This window comes from Dendropsophus ebraccatus, chromosome 1 (assembly GCF_027789765.1).
Source record: "Dendropsophus ebraccatus isolate aDenEbr1 chromosome 1, aDenEbr1.pat, whole genome shotgun sequence".
NCBI lineage: Eukaryota > Metazoa > Chordata > Amphibia > Anura > Hylidae > Dendropsophus > Dendropsophus ebraccatus.
The window spans coordinates 91,910,391-91,933,933 of NC_091454.1; the positions used below are offsets into that span (position 1 = coordinate 91,910,391).

Here is a 23,543-nt window from a genome sequence, read left to right on the forward strand (position 1 = left end):
ATACAAAATGCATGTGATTTAAACATGCCACTTTCTGTTGGGGGTGGGGAGATCTGCAAGACATGCTGATAGCTCTCATGGTGGAGAACATGGAGTGATCACAGTTGAGGCTTAAAGATCTTAAAGGACAAGTGCCATGAAAATCTTTTTCCCAGTAATTGAAGCACATTACAAAGTTATATAACTCTGTAATGTGCTCCAATCACCTATCTGCCTCCCTTCCCTGTCTTTTCCCCCCTCCAACCCCCACCAGGAAGTGTCCTGACTCACACAGACCTGATTACTGTTGTCACGGTCACCAAGCTCTTCTCTCAGCTCCTTCTCCTGTTACACTAGCCTCCCCCCTCCCCTGCCTTGTCAGGTGACAGGCTTGCTCAGCTCCCATTGGCTGAACAACTGCAAGCCATCACTTGTCACATCTCACTTGCTTATCTTCCCTCAGACTGACTCCGGCACATAGGCAGCTCCCCCCTCCCCTCATACCCTCTCTCCTGCTGCTGTGGACTCAGTGAAGGAGTCATGTCACTAGAGAAGATAAGCTGAGGAAGCAGAGTCACCTGACAAGGAGGGGGAGGGGGGGCTGGTGTAACAGGACCTAGAGCAGCCCTCCTGCTGATGACTCATCCTCACAAGAAGGAGCTGCCTGGTGACGGTGACGACAGTAATCAGGTCTGTGTGAGTTTAGTGCACTTCCTGGTGGGGGGTGGAGGGGGGAAAAGACAGGGAAGGGAGGCAGATAGGTGATTGAAGCATATTACAGAGTTATATAACTTTGTAATGTGCTTCAATTACTGGGAAAAAGTTTTTTATGGCACTTGTCCTTTAAGCTCTAAGAGGACATGGCTTATGTGCCTTTTTATGGCTGGTAGGTGGTCACTGCATATAGAGTGTGCTCACAAGCTCAACCCGCTACATATGCAGAAGGAGATAGTTGTATATTACAGTCTGGTCCTAGCAGTTTAACACCTTGTGATCAAGGCTTCATGCTGCAACGTCCTATCCCTGTTCACCTCCATGATTCCTGTATGTCAGTACTGCAGGAAAGAAAGCTGCAAAGTACAGCTGGAAGTACTGGACTTTGCATTCTTAATGATAAATGCCACACATGTTGGCAGTTTTACTACTGACAAAACATGGTACAATTCTATACTGAGGTCTGTGGACACAAAACATGGAGGTACAAAAAGATGGAGTCCCCAAGCTTTCCACAGTGATTTCCTGTCCTTAGATGGGGAAAGGTTTCTGGTAGATAATATCTTAGAATCAAGAAAGGGTAGCTTCTCCTTGCTTTTCTGCTTTATTCTGTTGGATCCCAAGCACGTGGTATTGGATGACTTTACTATTACCTCATGCTGAACCTTTTTACCTTAAAAGGAGAAGTCCGGCGAAAACTTTTTATTAAAGTATTGTATTGCCCCTCATACGTTATAGATATCACCAATATACACTTGTCATGGGAAATGCACATAAAGGGGGACATTTACAAAGCACTCCCCGGGGAGAAGGTGCAGATTCGCCCCTTCTCCCTGGCGTACACCTCCTGTACGCCCCGCTTGCCCGATGGGTGGGCTGCGGGAGCTCAGGGAGTCGTGATAAGGTGGAGAGGAGGCGTTGCCTCCTGCGCCTCATTTATCATGAGTTACGACTGCTCGCCTGTTAGTAAATTATGTCTGGAAAAGGGGGCAGGGCCTAATATAAGTATAAGTACGCCCGTCTTCATAAATCCCCCCCCAAAGTGTTTTTTTTTCCCTGCACTTACTACTGCCATCAAGGCTTCACTTCCTGGATAAAATGTTGATGTCACCACCCGACTCCCAGAGCTGTGTAGGCTGTGGCTGCTGGAGAGGATGATGGCAGAGGGACACTGAGGGACACAGGGCACTGGAGGGAGACTGAGCATCCCTCTGTCATCATCCTCTCCAGCAGCCACAGCCCGCACAGCTCTGGGAGTCGGGTCGTGACATCACCATTTTATCCAGGAAGTGAAGCCTTAAAGGAGACCTGTCACCCCCGTGCCGGGGTGACTGGCTCCCGACCCCCAGCTAGATCCCCTTATACTGACCTCATCCCGCCGAGTCCCGGTCCTGGTCAGAAGCCGGCGCCCTGTGGAGATAGGTACGGGGTCCATAGAGAATGAATGGGACCGGACTCATCTCTGCAGCGCGCGCACGGCTCCATTCATTCTCTATGGGCACCGGACCTATCTCCACAGCACGCACGCCGGCTTCTGACTAGGATATCTCTGGCGGGATGAGGTCTGTATAAGGGGATCTAGCTGGTGGTCGGGAGCCTGTCACCCAGGCAGGGGGGGTGACGGGTCCTCTTTAATGCAGTAGTAAGTGAATGAAAAAAAAGCTGTTTTTAAGCTTTTCCCGTAATAAGTGTATATTGGGGATTTGGTTAATTTTTGGAGGGCAATACAATACATTAATAAAAATTTTCACCAGACTTCTCTTCTTTAAATTTGCTGGTGGTTGCCATGGCAGGATCACACTGCCCAGTTTCCCTATACCTCTTTCCCAGCAAGTACCAATGAAAAAATGATGTATTTGGTAATCATCCTTGCATGGTAAGGAAATTACTGGGGATCCAGATAAGGTTTTTTCGAATGTGTGATGCTATTTGTGGTGATACTTTACAATTAAAGCAGGGATAGGGGCCGATGAGTTTAAAAAGTTGCGATTATGTGACTATAAGTGCTAGATTTGAATGAATGAAGGTACATGCTACTTTTAGAGTAGCTTTCATGGCGAAAGTTTTTTTTTTTTTTTTTTAAGTGGTTTCGGGTATAGGGTGAATTCTTACCCCTGTTGGATCTTCAAGGACTGATACATAATCCTATAGAACAGTCCAGAATCCATTACCCCTGCACAGTAACTGGTCTACCAGGATGCATGCTAATAAGATAAGTGAGCAAGTAGAGCTGAGAAACAGACTTACTGCAGTTTGCAATGGTCTGTGCCAGAGAAACCATTAGATACACACTAATAAACTGCTCAGAGCTGGTCTGGGAACTTCTGAAGGTTTGGTACAGTGAGGAAGGATTGCTGGATCTCATTTTTAGTGTGTACAGTGGTACCTTGGCTTAAAAGTAACTTGGTTTAAAAGCGTTTTGGTTTAAGAGCTCACAGTTTTTTAAAATTGTGACTTGGTTTAAGAGCATTGCTTTGGTTTAAGAGCTCCCTGTACTGGGTGGGAGCGTGAATGGGGGAGGGGCATGGTCTGCATAGCGTGGTCTACAGCACTGTACTCTGACACAGGAAGTCTCCCTCACCTTCCAAATCATAGCAGATCCACTTCAGGCTGGGGCTTACATCAGGGGACAGGACTGTGGAGGTAATCTCTCCATAGCTGTAACCCCTCTCTCCCCGGACAGAAAGTGCTGCATGTATGTGCCCACATATGTCCTGCTCATTCCTTCATACTCCCTGCAGTCTCTGTCAGTCCTTGTGTTTCCCATCCTCTCCATTACTGTACAGTAACTTATAATATCACATATTCTGCTGTTTATTAATGTTTCTTTCATTTCTTTTACATGTTATTCAGAATAATAAATCATTATTTTTGGGGTGTGGAACCAATTGTCTGCATTTCTATGATTTCTTATGGGAAAATTTGCTTTGGTATAAGAGTGGATTTGGATTACAAGCACGGCCCCGGAACGAATTATGCTCGTAATCCAAGGCACCACTGTATAATCATATATAGGATCAAGCACTAACACTAGTCTGCATCCACACTGCAGCTGACCATTAGGAAAAGCAGAGATGGAGTTTGCAGGGTGGTAACCAGGGGAAAATAACATATACTAGTGATAGAATGGCCAGATATAGTCCTGCTCCACATATACATACACAGGACAGCTTATCCTGAAAAATCACCTGAAATGACCATTACACTTTAAGTCTCCACCTATCTTCATGACGCTTGTCTCAAGAAAAAGTATTCCTTTGTTCCCAATATCCTGAAAGACCTATGGTGCGTTTACACAGAGAGATTTATCTGACAGATCTTTGAAGCCAAAGCCAGGAACAGGCTATAAACAGAATGGGTAATAAAGGAAAGACTGAGATTTCTCCTCTTTTCAAATATATTCTTGGCTTTGGCTTAAAAAATCTGTCAGATAAATCTCTCTTTGTAAATGCACCATTAGAAGGCTTAATAATTGTGGATCCAGAAGAAGTTGTTTCCTGAAGAATCACAGGCAAACAGGGCAGATTAGATTCAAAAACAAATAGCTAAAAGAAGCATTCCAATAGTTTTTTTTGCTTGTTTTTTGTCCACAGGCAAAAACCACTTTGGTGCCTTGTTGATCAGCTATATAAAGAGACACAGTATTAACAATTTAATTAGCACAACATTTTCACCCTTTTTGATTAAAAACAAGATGCTATCCAGAGCTGGACGTTCAGTTTAGTTATGGATACAACCTGAAATATGACAAATTCTAAGTCTAATGTATTTTATGTGACAATTTGTCTAATATAAATCCAAGCTTAAAGATGTATTATATTCTCTGATTACCATCAAGACTGATGCAATGCTCACATTCTGCTGATCACTGATATGCCAATGTCTAATATCCAGTCATGGTGTCAAATGGAATCTTAATGAAAGAGCAGTGAATCCTCCCTCCGTGTCAATGTTATCATTCATCTTTTAATAACTTGCGATATTTAGTCACCAAGAATAGATAAAGACCTGTCCTCTCTTACACATCTCATTTCCGCGACTTCAGGATATTAATTTAGAACATCGGTACACCGGAGCAAGGTCAGCCCTGTTTTGAGCATTGTATTCTGACGTCATAGTGACTTTTGTGGCTGCATTAGTGTATATTGTATATAACACCACAGTTGTTGTTATCCTCAAATTCATTTTACAATCTGGAATCAAATAAAAACTCTTTTTTTTTTTACCCCTGATGTCACTAGATATTTAGAGATGAGTGAACCTGCCGAGGTTAGGGTTCGTATAACCTGAACTCTCGGCGTCTGATTCCTGCTGTCTGCAGCCTGCGTGAAGAGGGTGGATACAGCCGGAGGACTGCCTGGAAAACTGGGATACAGGCTATGGCTATGGCTATGCCAATGGCTGTATCCCAGTTTTCCAGGCGGTCCTCCGGCTGTATCCACCCTCTTCACGGAGGCTGCAGACAGCGGGAATCAGACGCCGAGATTTCAGGTTATACGAACCCTAACCTCGGCAGGTTCGCTCATCCCTATAGATAATGTGGTCTGCAAAGAATGAGGATAAAATTTGGTTTTAGGGTACAGTCTGACCTGATATAAATAAACTTTATATACATGCTAAATCTGATGGCAGGCCATATGCAGTGCACATGAATGAAGTTTCAGCAACCTTGTTCACATGCCATGGAAAGATTCTGTGGGTGGCGTACAGCAAATCATCAGCAAGAATCCAGTGCTCAGGCTTAGATTTTTGCTGCAAACAAAAAACTGATTTAGGGCCAGTTCACATGTTCATGTTTTGCAACCACGGACATTATTTGCCCTTATTTCTGTATTGTGGGAACATAGCCTGAAAATGAATTCTAGCAAAATAAAAGCGTGAGATGTGATTGGATGTTATTGGCAAACCCAGGCAGCTTTGGTTTTTAGACAGACTGAAAATCTGGGCCAGTGTGTTAAAATAGAACAAAGAGGTTTAACCCTTGTTTAGTAACGTATTAAGGCTCTTTAATAAGTGTGAATGAAAACGTTCCCTTCTTTCCTCCGTCCACAGCCATATAGGCTATACCCGCTTTTCTCTAGTAATCTGAAACGAACTTGCAACTTGTACAAATTTCAAGGATAAATCTTTGTAGTTTGTCATAGAAGAGTAGATCATCCCTCTTTTGTCCGCATATGGCATTTAAATAACAGGCAATCTTGGATTTTACGAGATTAGAGAAAGGACACATTGCTTTTCCGGAAACACCACCACACATGTTCAGTTCAACAAATAGGAAATCTTAATTTAAAAGGTTCTACAAACGTTGCAAAATGTTAACACGACAACACCTTTACTGTAGGTGTACGGTTGGACCTTGACTTGATCCCAGACCCAGGTAAGTGTAAGTTTATTAGAACTAGTTGAATAACCCTAATGTATTCTGTATTTGGTATTATACATGTGATAGGGCTTGTCAGTAGAATGTCATCTTTTTTTAATATATACAATATTAAGGATAGGGAATACTGCACACTTCAATTCAAGATACCAACATTTTGATAAAATAACTAAACCAACCCTCTGCGGCAGGAGGGGTTAATGTGTGGTAGAATAGCTATTTCTGCATATTCCGACCTATTCTTTTCCAGGTCAGGGCCCTTCAAATTGTTTGAAGAAACCTGTCTTTTTAATCCTGCTTCTAGCATGTGCAGCTACAGCTACAAAGGCTTACTAGCATGTTTCATGTGTTGTCCTGTAGGATAGCTGGGCTCTTTATTAATCTAATGAGAAGGAGGTATTCATGGAAATGCTTGGGGATGCAGGACCAACAATAGCTGCAATCTTGTGCGTTGATCTATCAGCTGATTTACCAGGTTCTCATATAAATATAAAGAGCAGAGTTACAGAACAAGAAGTCTGGACAACAGAAATAGAAGCGAAGTCTTCCACAGCGCCCTCTGCTGCAAACTTGGATTATCTACAAGTCAAAATGCAACCTGCAATGATGATGTTCTCCTCCAAATATTGGGCTAGGAGGGGAATGTCTTTGGATTCTGCTATGTCTCCAGATTTCTTAAACAACTCAACAGTAAGTACAAATTCATTTGTTTGTGTTCATGTTTGAGTACTTTAGAGTCTATTTTATACCCAAAGTTTCACAAAATTCAGGTAAATGGATTTGCCTAAAGAACATGACAAAGAACGTTGTTCTGTCTTAAATGACTAATAATTTCTCACTTTTAAACCTGAGTATGTCCTGTCCACTCACCAAGGTATTTATCAGCAGCAATATCCCATTAGCTCTAATAGGAGCACAAAGCTAGAGTCATTTTGCAATGGAACAAAAGTACTGCAAAACTTTGATGAATTACTTTTGCCTTTGCCACCACTTGTAGTTTCAGAGATGTATTACTGTGTTCACTTGGGTCTGCTAGGTGCTGAGCCTACACATCCATCTTGATAATGAATACACCAGCACAACATTCCCTTCATTGAATGAAACCTGCTCTTATTTCAGCCAATAAGAAATATTTCTCTTCAGACAGTTTGTTTAGCATGGGTGATTTATCTGAAAATATCAGATTCTGTGTTAATGTGAAATTCCATGACTGTGATTAGTGTTATTGACAGAAATTATGATATATGTAAAATCACCTTTGTGCTTTCATTGTTGGTCTTCACAGCATCATTTGCTGTAGTTATCTATTATCTATTGATCCTTGTACACATGATTCCATCAGAAAATATGCAAATACACGAACATTCTGATGTCTCCATATATCACTATAGGTGCTATTTATTGCAGTTTATCCATAAGTGACACTTTTGTTTCTCTTCATAGATTATATCCCCTGAATCCCTATAATTTATTGTGAGGACACGCTGTGATTCTGGCCCCTGACACCTTTATAATTTATTGTGAGGACACGCTGTGGTTCTGGCCCCTGACACACTATAATTTATTGTGAGGAGACTCGGTGATTCTGGCCCCTGACACCCATATTTTTTTTTGTGAGGACACGCTGTGATTCTGGCCCCTGACACAATAATTTATTGTGAGGACACGCTGTGATTCTGGCCCCTGACACCCATATAATTCATTGTGAGGACACACCGTGATTCTGGCCCCTGACACTATAACTTATTGTTAAGACTCGCTGTGATTGTTGCCCCTGACACTATAATTTATTGTGAGGACACGCTGTGATTCTGGCCCTTGACACTATAATTTATTTTGGGGACACGCTGTGATTTTGGGCTCTGACACTATAACCTTTTGTTAAGGCTCGCTGTGATTGTGGCCCCTGACGCCCATATAATTTATTGTGAGGATACCCTGTGATTGTGGCCCCTGACACTATAACTTATTGTGAGGACACGCTGTGATTGTGGCCCCTGACACTATAACTTATTGTGAGGACACACTGTGATTGTGGCCCCTGGCTCCCATATAATTTATTGTGAGGACACGCTGTGATTCTGGCCCCTGACACTATAACGTATTGTGAGGACACGCTGGGATTGTGGCCCCTGTCACTATAACTTATTGTGAGGACACTCTGTGATTCTGGCCCCTGACACTATAACTTATTGTGAGGACACGCTGTGATTCTGGCCCCTGGCTCCCATGTAATTTATTGTGAGGACACTCTGTGATTCTGACCCCTGACACTATAACGTATTGTGAGGACACACTGTGATTGTGGCCCCTGACACTATAACTTATTGTGAGGACACGCTGGGATTGTGGCCCCTGACACTATAACTTATTGTGAGGACACTCTGTGATTCTGGCCCCTGAACCTATAACTTATTGTGAGGACACTCTGTGATTCTGGCCCCTGACACTATAACGTATTGTGAGGACACGCTGTGATTCTGGCCCCTGACACCCATATAATTTATTGTGAGGACACGCTGTGATTCTGGCCCCTGACACCCATATAATTTATTGTGAGGACAAGCATTGATTCTGGCCCCTGACACCCTATAATTTATTTTGAGGACAAGCTGTAATTATGGCCCCTGACAATATAATTTATTGTGAGGACACTCTGTGATTGTGGCCCCTGACAGTATAATTTATTGTGAGGACACTCTGCGATTCTGGACCCTGACATCCTATAATGAATTGTAAGGCTGACACCCTATCATTAATTGTGAGGACACTGTGATTCTGGCCCCTGACACCTAATCATTTATTGTTAGGCTTACACCCTACCATTTATTTTGAGGACACTGTGATTTTGGCCTCTTACATCCTATAAGTTTTTGTAAGAACACTTTGTGATTCTAATCCCTGATATTCCTGCAGATTTGGTATATCAGATGCCCTAAAGACAGTATTAGGCTATGATTTTCACCATACCAGTATGCTAAAAACAAAATGTATACTGACCCTTATAGGTTTGCTGAATCAACTGCAGATGTACTATTAGGCCAGGTTCACACTATGTATGACAGCGGTCGTTCTGTGACATGACCATGTCGCACAATGGCTGCTGTCAGGGAAGTTCATCCCAGCCGGTACTGCAGAACCGGCCAGATAATTTCTTTGAGGCTGGGTTCACACTACGTATATTTCAGTCAGTATTGTGGTCCTCATATTGCAACCAAAACCAGGAGTGGATTAAAAACACAGAAAGGATCTGTTCACACAATGTTGAAATTGAGTGGATGGCCGCCATATAACAGTAAATAACTGCCATTATTTCAATATAACAGCCGTTGTTCTAAAATAACAGCAAATATTTGCCATTAAATGACGGCCATCCACTCAATTTCAACATTGTGTGAACAGAGAATTTCTGTGTTTTCAATCCACTCCTGGTTTTGGTTGCAATACGAGGACCACAATACTGACTGAAATATACGTAGTGTGAACCCAGCCTTAAATTGAAATGTGAGCAGATACGGTTGTGCCACATTCCAATTTACCATAGCCAACAATGTAGTCAATGAATAGCGGCCGCACAAAACTGACACATCAGTTTTGTGAGGCAGCAAGGAATCCCGGACGGAGTGTATACACTCCAGCCGGGATTCCGTTGAAATCAATGCAATGTATATTTTCATTTGATAATGGCCAGTTTTGCAATCTGCAACAATGGCTGTTATTAAATAAAAAAATATATTGTGTTCTGTGTGGAAGGTTAAATAGTCCCATCAAGCATCAAAATATGGAGTAAACAAACTAACTCATTGCAGATGGTGGCCCAGTGTTAAAGGCAGGCAACAGTACTAAGCAATAAATCATACATTCATCCCTCATCCACTTTTCTCCTGCATCAGACAAGTTCACTGTAATTGTAGGTACAGCTTCTATACACCTTAAGGCTTTGTTCACACTACGTAAAAGTATGGCCGTTGTTGCCATCGGCCGCTCGCTTCACTGTGAGCTATGGGAAGCTCTGATGCGGGCGCGCGCTGATGTACTTTGGGATGATCCGGGCAGAGACCGACCGTTCCGTGACCCAGGGTCACAGAACGACCGGTCTCTATACGTAGTGTGAACATAGTCTTAACAGTGTTGATAGAAGCTTAGCACCTTTAGAATAACTTAACTAAAAGTGTGGAAAGACATATGGAAACTTGGAATCTGACCAAGAGTTAAAATGTCTTCAACCTGCAAATGTTTGTAACGTTGAAGCATGAACAAATAGATGATATATGCAGGGGATTTATTGCATCACAGAGGACTGGCTGTATTAATAACTGTGCACTGACATTTAGTTGAAAGTTCAATGATCATCTCTGGAGTCAGTTAATCATTGGAAGTAGATTCCTAATGAGCATTTAAAGGAAAGGTTTTCTTATCATTGCTGCTAAATCCTGATGAGGCTGACAAACAACTGTTTGTATGAGGAATAACCTTTCTATACTATGGTGTTTTTTTTTGTTTTTTTACACTTTTGGGGGAGCGGGGGGGGGGGGGGGGCGTGTTTGCAAATATTTGGGTTTCCTGGCACGCTTTCAAACCTTTCCCTGTGTTTAATCATTTCTTTGAATGTAGTTGGATTATTGTTTCTCCTGCAGATAATGATTAAAATGAAGAATATCCAATCCATAGCAATGGCTTGTGCTGTGGCATGATTATTTATAGGACATAATCGTAATTATTGAGAAAAGAATATCATTTTCATAGCATGTAATTATTAGAAGAATGCATAGAAATGACATTGTCTATTTGGTATAAAGCACGTTTATGAGTGGTGTAATGGGAAATGGCTTTATACCAGGTGTATAGTTAATACAGTAAGGGCTGAATTAAGTTGATGAATAGCTGAGAAACAAGCAATTTGAAGCCTGCTCTTCTGCGGCTCATGACCTATTTTACTATTCATATGAGCAGGATCCATGGGAAGTCTAATTGTTAATCATTATAACTTAGAAGTTCCTATTAATCTTTGTACACATAAATAGATGTACACAGATAGCATTGAGAAGTCACTTGCCATTGTTCTGTGTCATTTTAAGAAGTAATCTATATTATTTCGATGATTGTAAATATGGAATTAAATAAAATACAAATTCTGCATTATTCTATCTTCAGATTATTCTACTTAAAGGAGCTACGTTTGTCAGCATTGATTTTATATAGAGATGAGTGAATTAACAGTAATAATAAAGCAAGCACTTTGTTATCTCTGAAATCCGCTCATCAGCTTGCGTCCGTTTAATTGACTAGCGCTCCCTTACGCTCTTCCCTGGGTGCTTGGAAATGCTGGATCCAGTCCTGGAAAACTGGGAGAATTTTCCCAGGACTGGATCCAGCTTTTCTTAGCATCAGTTAAATGGAAGCAAGCTGATGAGTGGATTGTCAAGATAACAAAGTGCTTTGCTTCATTATTACTTTACATTTGCTCATTTCTTATTCTACAATACAAATATACAGAACATTTTGGACTGTTACAGGCTATTACATTGTAACAGTACAGGTTTTTACACCCTGTGTTTAAACAGAAGTATTCACACTCACTGAAGGCACATGCATTTACTAAGAACATCATTTCACACAACAGTCTTTAGTATAGGTGGGTGACATACACTACATGTAGAAATCTACACTACACTACTTTTTTCCCACTGTACATTGCAGACATCATAAATAATACAGACATTTACAGATTGTTTCTATGTGGGATAGAAAACATGTAGAAGCTTTGTTGTTTCTTATGACTTACACTAACTCATGTTTAAATATTAAATTCCTCTATTCATTTCCTTCAAGTTGGAGGGGGTTAATATTGGCTTGGCTTCAATTGTAATGTGCTGGCCCATATCTACAGTATATGTCAGTACGTTAGCCTGTGTAACTATAGTATATAGTACAGAAGTGGAGGGTTCTAATCTCAGTCTCTGCCATTATATGCCCCTGTTAGCTTTGATCTAGGCATACAAAGAGTTAATAATCAACTAAGGTCAGAGGTTTTTCTGATCTCCACAGTTAGAATAGGACTTAAATGTTATGATAATATCTAACTTTTATGACAGTAATACTAATAGTGGTACGTCAAAACAGTTATATAGATTTGTAAATTACTTCTATTTAAAAACTCAAGTCTTTCAGTACTTATCAGCTGCTGTGTGTCCTGCAGGAAGCGGAGTTTTCTTTACACCTCTGTATAATAATGCAAACCTTCATGGTACCTTTAATTCTGCCCATGATCTTCCCCACTTCTACTTTAAGGTCTTTCGATTTCGGTTTATGTAGTAGACAGATGCAATGTTGTCTGTCTTTACTCCTTTACTCCTCATATGTTGCCAGTCCTATGTTGTACCCCTCCTGTCCGATCTTGAAGTTCAGTGAAATGCAGCAGGGCTTTTGATATAGCTCTTAAGTCTCTCTTGTTAAAAGAGAGGCTTTTTTCTAAAGATGACCATGTTCTGTGAACTGTCAGTTCTGCAAGGTGTACCCCCCAACCTGAGCCAGAGGTGTCTATGGTAAGACTCTCCCACAGAATATCATTTAGGCAGGCTCTGTTATTTTACCTCCAACCACCATCAAAGAGAAGATGCTACTGCAGAGGAAAGTCTGATCTTCCTGTCCAGATCCATGGTCCTCCGGTTCCAAGCTTAAAAGATTTCTTCTTCTAGTGGTCTCATGTGTTTGTAGTACCCAGGATAAGCTTCTGTGGCGGATGGCAGCCCAACCCAAAAGACATCAGAGTTCTGAGGGACACATAATGAGGAACCTTCAGAAATTGGCACCCTTCCTGACTTCTCAATTTCCACTCTGGAGTAAGGAAGAGTTTAATTTCCTAAGAATCAATAATGACACCCAGGTATCTTTTCACTATGGAGAGCTTTAGATCTAAGATTTTTCTAAGATGTAACTTATTTAAATATATAAATGGCCCCTACAAGAAATATGGGGAAAAGATGTTCCAGGTAAAACCCCCTCAAAGGACAAGAGGGCACTGCCTCCGCCTGGAGAAAAAAAGGTTCAATCTCCGGAGGTGACAAGCCTTCTTTACCATGAGAACTGTGAATCTGTGGAACAGTCTACCACAGGATCTGGTCACAGCAACAACAGTAGAGGGCTTCAAAACAGGGCTAGACAAGTTCTTAGACCAAGGTAATATAAATGCATATGTATAGAACCTATCACCCCTCCCCCTTCTCTGTATCCATCCCCTCCTTGGTTGAACTTGATGGACATGTGTCTTTTTTCAACCGTATTAACTATGTAACTATGTAACCCAGTTTACTACCCATCCCAGAGACGAAATCTTGGGTAGTGGACATATCCTGATTTAGACATTCCACAGATCTGGCTAAAAGTTGCCAGTAGTCCAGGTAAGGAATGACATTGACACCAAGTAATCTTAAAGAGGTTGTCCAACATTTTTTTCTTATTTGAAATGTGAATAATTTGTAATCTGTCCCTTTCCCTTAGTGGTTTCCTCTAACCTTTTTTTGCCTCTGTGTCACTGGTCTCTGCCTCCTCTGTTGCTACTTTTTGGATTTGTGTTTGTTTACATAAAGAACTTCAAGGTCACAGGGGTCGGCAGTGACATCACAACTCTCCAAGCCTGTAGCTTTACCCTCTCCTCTCTGAATCAATCTCCACCCTCCTTACCCATAGGGCCCTATTCCACTGGACGATTATCGTTCAGATTATCATTAAATCGTTCAAATCTAATTGATAATCGTTTGTTTGAATAGAAGTTATCGATTAAGGACCAAACGAGAAATCGTTGATCGTTTAATAAGACCTGGACCTAGTTTTATTGTTGCTCGCTTGTAAATTGTTCGCATTCAATAAGACGTCGTTTGGTCGTTCGCAGTAGTGACGAACACAATAGCGACAACAAGACAACCGCAAGAACAATCATAAGTAACAATTATCGTTCCATGCAAATAGGTGAACGATTTCAGGTCTTTCACAATAGCGGTCGTTTGGATTGTTTATCGTTAACGATTATGCGAACGATAATCGTCCTGTGGAATAGGGCCCATAGGCAGGGAAATGTCTGTATTACTACAAGTGTCTATTGAGCAGCATGGTGGCTCACTGTCTGCCAATTACTTATATTACCAAATACACTAGTTTTTTTCACACTTTTATCTGTTGTAAGACTACAAACCACATCACACATGCACATGTTAGGAGTTGCAGTTCTGGGTTACATATACACTACAGTAGCCATTCTACAGGTGGGGTTTCAATGAGGCAGGATTCTGTTACCTCAGCAAGAAATATATAGAGTGGTGACTGACATGAGGTGAAGTATCCTCTCTCCTCTCCCTATTACACACAGCAGCAGCCTCTCTCCTCTCCATATTACACACAGCAGCAGCCTCTCTCCTCTCTCTATTACACACAGCAGCAGCCTCTCTCCTCTCTCTATTACACACAGCAGCAGCCTCTCTCCTCTCCATATTACACACAGCAGCCTCTCTCCTCTCCATATTACACACAGCAGCAGCCTCTCTCCTCTCCATATTACACACAGCAGCCTCTCTCCTCTCCATATTACACACAGCAGCAGCCTCTCTCCTCTCCATATTACACACAGCAGCAGCCTCTCTCCTCTCCATATTACACACAGCAGCAGCCTCTCTCCTCTCCATATTACACACAGCAGCCTCTCTCCTCTCCATATTACACACAGCAGCAGCCTCTCTCCTCTCCATATTACACACAGCAGCAGCCTCTCTCCTCTCCATATTACACACAGCAGCAGCATCTCTCCTCTCTCTATTACACACAGCAGCAGCCTCTCTCCTCCATATTACACACAGCAGCAGCCTCTCTCCTCTCCATATTACACACAGCAGCGGCCTCTCTCCTCTCCCTATTACACACAGCAGCAGCCTCTCTCCTCTCCCTATTACACACAGCAGCAGCCTCTCTCCTCTCCCTATTACACATAGCAGCAGCCTCTCTCCTCTCCATATTACACACAGCAGCAGCCTCTCTCCTCTCCCTATTACACACAGCAGCAGCCTCTCTCCTCTCCCTATTACACACAGCAGCAGCCTCTCTCCTCTCTCTATTACACACAGAAGCAGCCTCTCTCCTCTCCATATTGCACACAGCAGCAGCCTCTCTCCTCTCCATATTACATACAGCAGCAGCCTCTCTCCCCTCCTTATATTACACACAGCAGCCTCTCTCCTCTCCATATTACATACAGCAGCAGCTCTGCCCTAACACTGTACATCTTTACACTACAATAGCAACAATATAGGGAAAGTCTTTGTGGTTTTCCACGGCTGCCTAGGGCCGATTGAGGCAAGTAGGTATGGACAGTGGATGGGTTGAGGTTCAGGGCCCACTTTCTTGTCTTGTCCCTACCTCCCCGTTCTGACAGTGAAAGAATTTAATTACTTACAGTATAGGTAATTACAGTATTGTGGCTTCTGCACATCATACAAGTGTCTTGTTTCCTTTTACATTATGTCATCCTGGGTACCCCAAATACCGGGACACAGGCGGGACACTACAAGGTGTGCCCCAGGAAAACTACTACCACCACCAATACCTACAGTACTGTGCTGCTGCTTGTCACTGTGCAAGCCTACAAAATTTGGGACAACCCTGTGGAACACTCATGTCTCATGTGTCATAAGAACTATATTGAAGGGGTTATACAGCGCTACAGAAACATGGCCACTTTCTTCCAGAGACAGCCCCACTCTTGTCTCCAGCTTGAGCGGGGTTTTGCTGCTTTGTTTCATTGAAGTGAATGGCGCTAAATTGCAATTTGGACTGTTGTGTCAGCCCTCACACAGGTATTTTCCCCAATGCCAATGTGTGTGCTACCTCTAGGCTGACACAAATACCTACTTAAAAATATAAAAATATTGCCATATTCCTTAGATCATAAACATAATATTCCTCTAACTGATGGGTCACCATAAGGTAAATCTGAAGTATTATGAAGATTATGCTTCTGTCTACTTGATATTAAATATGTGCTTGTCATTGTTCAATCAGCTTATTATTATTGTTATTTTTATTGTTTTTTTTTTCAGCGTGACAAATTGAATGCTGTGAAAATTGATGAGAACAAATGTAGCAAAACCGAACCAGCTGCTGAAATAGAGAAAACAGCAGTTGTCCTCACTTTGAAAAATGAAGTTGGAGGTTTACTACAAACTTTAAAAATCTTTAAGGTATGTTTAGTTTTATTGCATGCTAAAAAAAGAAAGAAACAAAACAATTTTCTGCTCATTGCCTGCAATCAGCACTTATTACTAGTGGGAAATGATAGCCAAATTATCCTATTTTAGTACATGACCCAGAAATGTCACTATTTTGTAACATTATTTTAGTTTTATTTTAAAGGGACTGTAAATAATAGAAATACAAAGCAGTTAACTTTTCAACTTTTTTTGTATTGAACAATGCATCAAAAATGAAAAATAAAGCAACTTTGCAAGCGGTCCATAATAATAATAAAAACAAATACTAAGCTCATATGTATACAATGTTTTTGCAGACCTATTCATCTCTATGGTAACAGATTATAAATCCATGCAGTCTTAGGATATGTTCACACTGAGTAAATCGCGCAGAATATCAATTATTCGAGCGGAGAGCAGTGGAAACGCACAAGCTCTCCCACAGACAGGCTGAAGGACACTGAGGCAGGTGGGATTCTGTCGCAGAGAGTTCCGCCGCAGATTTTTGCCTGATTTACTCAGTGTGAACATACCCTTAGGCTAAGTTCACACACAATATTTCAGTCAGTATTTTGGTAGTTTTTTTCAACCAAAATCAAGAATAGGTTGAAAACATAGAAACTGTGCAAATCTTTTGATTATAATTTCACTCCTAATTTTGGCTACAAATACTGACAAAAATGCTAATCAAAATACTATGTGTGAAGTTAACATTTATTATGTTAAATTGTTTTCCCTTAGTCCTATTGGCATCACAATAGCTGGGGTGTTCTCACCCCTGTGGGCCACTAGGACGAGTGGAATTTTAATGACTTAAACTTGTAGCTCCTCCCACCCCTGTATATAGTGCCCCTCTACCTTCCACCTGTCAGTTTATTAACAAGTCAACTTTATTCAAAGGGAGGGACTCTTGTGATGCCAATAGGACTAAGGGAAAACAATTTAACATAATAAATGTTAACTTCCCTGTCGTCCTATTGGCCTCACAATAGCTGGGGAATTAGCAAGCAACCAACAAATCCCCTAGGGTGGGACATCAGACACAGAACTGAGAACCGATTTTGCAAATCCGGTATTAGCTGAAAGCAAGGAATCAATCCGATAATGTTTTAGAAATGTGATGGGGGTAGACCATGTAGCCGCCATGCAGATGTTCTCCATGGGAATGGAACTTCTTTCTGCCCATGAGGTAGAGACAGACCTGGTAGAATGTGCCCTCAGAAATTCCGGAACTGGAGTTTCCGACATGTTATAACTGATTTTTATACAATCACATATCCATCTAGAGATGGAGGGTTTGGAAGCCTTCTTACCTCTGTATCTTCCCTGGAAAAGGACTAGGAGGTTTTCGTCCTTGCGAAACTGGGCTGTTCTCTGCAGATAGATTTTCAGACATCGCACTACATCCAGGGAAGAAAAATCCATACCGTCTTCACTAGGCGCAGGAGAATATACTGGAAGAGATATGGTCTGGTTAAGGTTAGAAAAGGAAGCAACTTTCGGCCTGAAAGAAGGCAACAGTTTGAGCACCACTCTGTTGTTGAGAAATAGGACATATGGTTCTTTAGAGCCCAAGGCTTGAAGTTCTCCAACGCGTTTGGCTGAAGAAATAGCTAGAAGAAAAACTGTTTTCAAAGTTAAGTATTTTAAGTCCACTTCCTGAAGAGGCTCAAATGGAGCTGCACATAAACTTTTGAGGACTAAAACTAGGTTCCAGGGTGAAACTGATTTTACTACTGGAGGTCTTAATCGGTCTGCCGCTTTGCAAAAGTCTCTTACCTCCTGTATTTGCAACAGTTTTCTGTTCAAAAAGACTGACATGGCTGCTACCTGAACTCTTAAAGAGTTAGGTCTTAACCCCCTATCGAATCCATCTTGAAGAAATTCCATAATCTGTGGGATTGATGGATTTTGAGCATCCACCTGTCTAGAAGTTGCCCAAGTTTGAAAATTTTTTGAATTCTTGTATATGATTTGTTGGTCGCCTCACTCCTTGAGTGAGAAAGCGTAGCCAACACCCTTTCTGAGAGACCCTCGGTTCTCAATAGGGACCTACCAGAAGCCAGGCAGTTAGGTTGAAGGATTTCAGATTCTTGCATTGATGAGACCCCTGTAGAAGAAGGTCTGGTCTCAGCGGGAGTCTCCAAAATTTCCCCTGACTCATCTGCAGAAGGAGAGGAAACCACGATCTCTTTGGCCAGAATGGAATCACCGTGATGACAGCTGCTTGATCCTGCCTGACTTTCAACAATACACGCGGTATCATTGAGACTGGTGAAAAAATGTAGGCCAGGTCGTATGTCCAGGGTATGGTCATGGCATCTATTACCACTGGTTTGTCTGCGGGGTAAAGGGAGCAGAATCTCTGGAGTTTTGTATTTTGTCTTGTTGCCCTCAGATCTATCTGGGGAATTCCGAACCTTTTCACAATCTCTGAGAATATCTCCTGATTGAGGCTCCATTCTCCCGGCACTGTCAATCCCCTGCTGAGACGATCTGCTAGTACATTCTGCTCTCCTTTGATGTGGGATGCTGATAACCTGGTTATCCATCCTTCCGCCCAGTTGAAGATCCTTCCCACTTCTTCCAGAAGGGACTGGGATCTCGTGCCTCCCTGTTTGTTGATGTAACAAACCGACGCCATGTTGTCCGTCCGTATACGGATCGCTTTCTGTCTGATCTGTGAAGAGAAATGTCTGAGGGAATAAAATATTGCCTTCAGTTCCCTGGTATTGGAGGAAAGCTCTGCCTCCTCCCTGGTCCAGACTCCCGATACCTGTTGTTCTTGTAGGTGTGCTCCCCAACCGGTGCCTGAAGCATCTGTGGTAATTATGGTCCAACAGGGCTCCTCTAGACTCTTCCCTTCCTTTAGATTTTTCCACCACGACAGGGACTGTCTGCTTCGAGAAGATAATACTATCTTCCTGTCCAGCGTAGTCTGATCCCTGTCCCACGCCTGGAGGACTTCCATCTGAAGAACTCGAATATGCCACAAGGCCCAGGGAACTGCATCTGCCGAGGAGGTCAGTAGACCTAGAAATCTCATTAGTGTCCTCAACGATACCTGTCTTGGCACTGCAAGGAAAGCACACCCCTGAAGGATTCTCAGTCTCCTCTGTGGTGAAAGAAATAATTTCATCTGTAGAGTGTCTACGATAAATCCCAGAAATATTTTTGATGTTGCTGGGAGAATTATACGAACCTGGGCGTCTAGGAGGTCTGCAGACTGCGCTATGATTAGCCAGTCGTCCAAATAAGGGATGACTCTCATTCCCTGAAGCCTGAGTTCCGCTACCACCGCGGAAACCACCTTGGTGAAAACAAAGGGTGCTGTGGTTATGCCAAATGGAAGTACCTTGAATTGTAGATGCTTGAGCTGACCCTCGAGATACACGGCAATCCTCAGGAACCGTCTGAACTGTGGATGAATCGGGATCTGAAAATACGCGTCTTGCAGATCCAGAGACGCTAGAAAGTCCCCCTGTGAAAGGATAAATGGAACAGACCTTATCGTTTCCATTCTGAATTTCTTTTTTATTATGAACTGATTTAGGAATCTGAGATCTATGATAACTCTCCACCTTCCAGAAGGCTTTGGCACAAGAAAAATTGGCGAATATATTCCCTGTTGCCTTTCTAAAGGGGGGACCTCTTCCAAGGCTGCTTTGGAGAGCAGTAGCCTTATTTCCTTCTCCAAAATTTCTTTCCTTGGGGAAGGAGGAGGATTTGAAATTAAGAATTTCTCTGGAGGGGGGGACTCCAGAGGAAGGGAGTAACCCTCCCGAATGATCTTGAGAACCCATGGATCCTTTATTCTGGATTCCCAAATTTTTACAAAAAAACTTAAACGTCCCCCTACTTGCTGGGGATAGTCAGAAATCTGGCTTTCTGTTTCCTTTGGACTGCTGTCCACCTCTTTTACTGGCATAGCCACCTCTACCCTTTGTGGAATATCGCCACTGTCGCATTCTTTGGGGAGTTCTCTCTCTACGAAACTGACGGCGATTTTTCCTCTGCTCATAAGGGAGACTCTTCCCTTTTTTATCAGAGAGATCTAGCATTAATTGGTCCAATTCAGTGCCGAATAGCCTCCCGGGACTATATTCCAAGTTGCACAGATAGTACTTGGAGGAACAGTCGCTTGACCAGGGCCTCAACCACAGAGCCCTACGGCTCGCAGTGGAGAGAGACATAGATCTGGCGGCGAGCCTGACCTGTTGGGAGGCCGCGTCACAAAGATAATCTATTCCAAGATTAATCTTTTTAAAGGCAGTCAGTATCTCATCTCTCCCTACTCCTGATTCTATGTCATCCTGTGTCTTCATAAGCCACTTCCTCAAGGCCTTCCCTACCTCGAAGGCTGAAATAGACACAGCCCCTTGAGCAGAGGCCGCAGAGTAGGCTCTTTTAAGAGATACCTCTAGGCGTCTGTCCATGGGGTCCTTTAAACTGGACCCATCCTCGGCTGGAACCATGGTACGTCTAGATAATTTAGCTACGGCTACATCAACCTTAGGAGGTGAGAGCCAATCTTTAGCTTTGTCTTCCATCAGTGGAAACATAGCCTTAAATCTACGGCTTATAACCGCAGCCTTTTCAGGCTTGCGCCATTCGTTTTTTAACATGAGCATAGACGTATCATCCACATCAAAGGCCCTTCTAGATGTGGATGGTCTATCCTCATCATCATACTGTGGCTCGTTCTGTTGTTTAACCACTCTAATGAATTTTTGCATTTTCTCAACAGGAAAATATGTTCTTATAGTTTCAATATCGTCATCATCATCAGAAGATGAGCCAATTTCATCCACAATCTTATACTCCCGTCCAGATGGCGAGACACACTTAGGGCGTTCATCCCTTCTTGACTCCTTAGCACTCTGGAAGGATTCTTTCAATTCAGACACAGAGTCCTGGATACCCGTCAGAGACTGCTTTACCCACACCACCTGTGGGAATAGGTATATATATATATATATAAGTACCACTTATGGACTTAAATGGATAAACAGAATGTTAGGAAGGGGTTAACCTACCACATCATGTATGGTAGGTTCGTCACTTGAGGCTGTAACACGACACTCATGGCATTTCAAATATTCCCATCCATCAGGAAGGTCTCTATCACAGTCGGCACATGAGAAATGTTTTCTCTTGGACAGTGTTTTTCGACCATCAGAGGCTCTCCTCTCAGAACCCTCTTTAGAAGACATCTATCATACATTAAAATGAGTAACAAGTATTCATAGCTAAAACCATAAATGAGCTAAGCGCAACACTTACTTTAGACCGTGAAGACTATAGGCGACACCGCTGTCTAAGCACATCCACCAGCTAGAGAGATCCAGACACAATGGTAGAGCTTTGAGTGCAGGTGGGGTTTAAAAACGCCAAACTGGCGCCAAAAGTTACAAGCCCCGCCCCCTAACGCCCCCCTGGGGCGGAGCTGAAGAATAGGCCAGAACACAGACCTCAGAACAGAAAGGGCAATGAGCCTGTACCTTAGGAAGGCGCCGCCGGCCTCCCGACTATCCTACCCGCGTTTCTCGCCGATCTGTGGAGCTCCGGAGCTTAACGGGCGCATCGCGCTTCCGAAACCGGAAGTGCGTCAGAGACACTTCCGGATCCCGGGCTCCGCAAAGATGGCGGCCTCCAGGTATGGAGACCGCTCCGATATACAGCGGCCCAGGACACCACAAGATGCCGGACCGCCGCCGAATGCCCGAAGGCAAAAGCGGAGCTACCTCCGGCCCCGGATCCCAGGACCGGAGCTAACCACTCGCCCCCGTACCCAAAGGGACGAAAAATAGAAACTGACAGGTGGAAGGTAGAGGGGCACTATATACAGGGGTGGGAGGAGCTACAAGTTTAAGTCATTAAAATTCCACTCGTCCTAGTGGCCCACAGGGGTGAGAACACCCCAGCTATTGTGAGGCCAATAGGACGACAGGGAACATAGCCTTATTCTGCATTTGATTTCCTTTTCATCTCTCATCTGTACCATCAGTTATTTTGTGCTAACATATCTTAGCCTGAGGACTTTAAGACACAAATTTGTAGGCCATTTTAAGAGAAAACTACTTGCAAAGTTGTGTAATTTTTATTTTACATGCACTAAAACAATAAAAAGCTGCAATGGTGAACATGCTCTTTAAAAATATAAAGCAAAATATACAGTGACTTGTGGATGTGTGCTAAAGACAATGAGGAGGAGTTATTATCATGCGCCCAAGCGTACGCCACGAAAAAGAGGCAGAATCGCCCCTTTTCTGCAGTGTTCGCCAGTTGTATCCCCCACTCGCCTGATGGGTGGGTGAGAGTGCAACAAGGAAGGGAGGAGGATGTACTAAGAGGCGAGACCCTCTTAGTAAATCCGGCCAGGGAGAAGGGTGTGGGGCTTTATTTATAAAACTGGTGTACTTGTATGCCAGTTTTGATAAATGTCCCCCAATGTGTGCATACATTTAAAACAAAAATCCCTGTGCTTCTGAGACTTAAGAACCAAACAGTTTGCTTTTTATGGGAACTCCTGTCTTCCTCCAGCGCTGTCCTCTGCAGATGCCACTCTGATATCTACTGGTAAGGTCTGGCTCCTGGTGTGAGATGGAGGGAGCTGATTACTCCTAAGGAGTGCAGATCAGCAATGAAAGTGACTCTGTACCCACAATATGACCCCCCCCCCAAACCACTTGTACCTTTGGATAGCTGCTTTTAATCCAAGATCTGTCCTGAGGTCCGTTTGTCAGGTAATGCAGTTATTGTCCTAAAAAACTGATTTTAAACTTGCAGCCCTATGCCAAACGGCCGTGGCTTACAGTATCTGTGCCCTAACTTTGCACCACCCCTACGTCCCTCCTCCCCACACTCTTCCTATTTTTCCTATTCCTCTGCAGGTGCCTTAACGATCCAGCCCATGTACCGTGCTTACACAGGTGATGAATAGGGGAAAATCTGCTTGGGGCATTCCTTATGATGAGGAGGGACAGAGAGGTTGTGCCAGCCTAATGCATACACAATCTAGGCCACAGCTGTTTGGTACAGGGCTGCAAGTTTAAAAGTTATTTTTGAGGACAAAGCTGCATCACCTGCCAAACGGACCCCAGGACAGATCTTGGATTAAAAGCAGCTATCTGAAGGTAGAAGCTGTTGGGGGGGGGGGGGGGGGGGGGGGCAGATTGTAGGTACAGAGTCGCTTGAAGGTGAGCTGGAGGCTTCTTTCACTGCCAACTCCCTGC

At 43.0% G+C, this 23,543-nt stretch overlaps 1 protein-coding gene across 1 annotated transcript in view; it reads left to right on the forward strand.

Annotated features, from left to right (window-relative positions):
* Window positions 1–6,605: 6,605 nt before the first annotated feature.
* TPH2 (tryptophan hydroxylase 2) overlaps window positions 6,606–23,543 on the forward strand; it is a 171,146-nt gene continuing 154,208 nt past the window's right edge. The window contains exons 1-2 of the mRNA XM_069955934.1: window positions 6,606–6,787; window positions 16,159–16,299. Of these exons, the coding sequence (XP_069812035.1) occupies window positions 6,665–6,787; window positions 16,159–16,299 (264 nt within the window). The 5' untranslated portion in view covers window positions 6,606–6,664. The remainder of the gene's footprint in view (window positions 6,788–16,158; window positions 16,300–23,543) is intronic.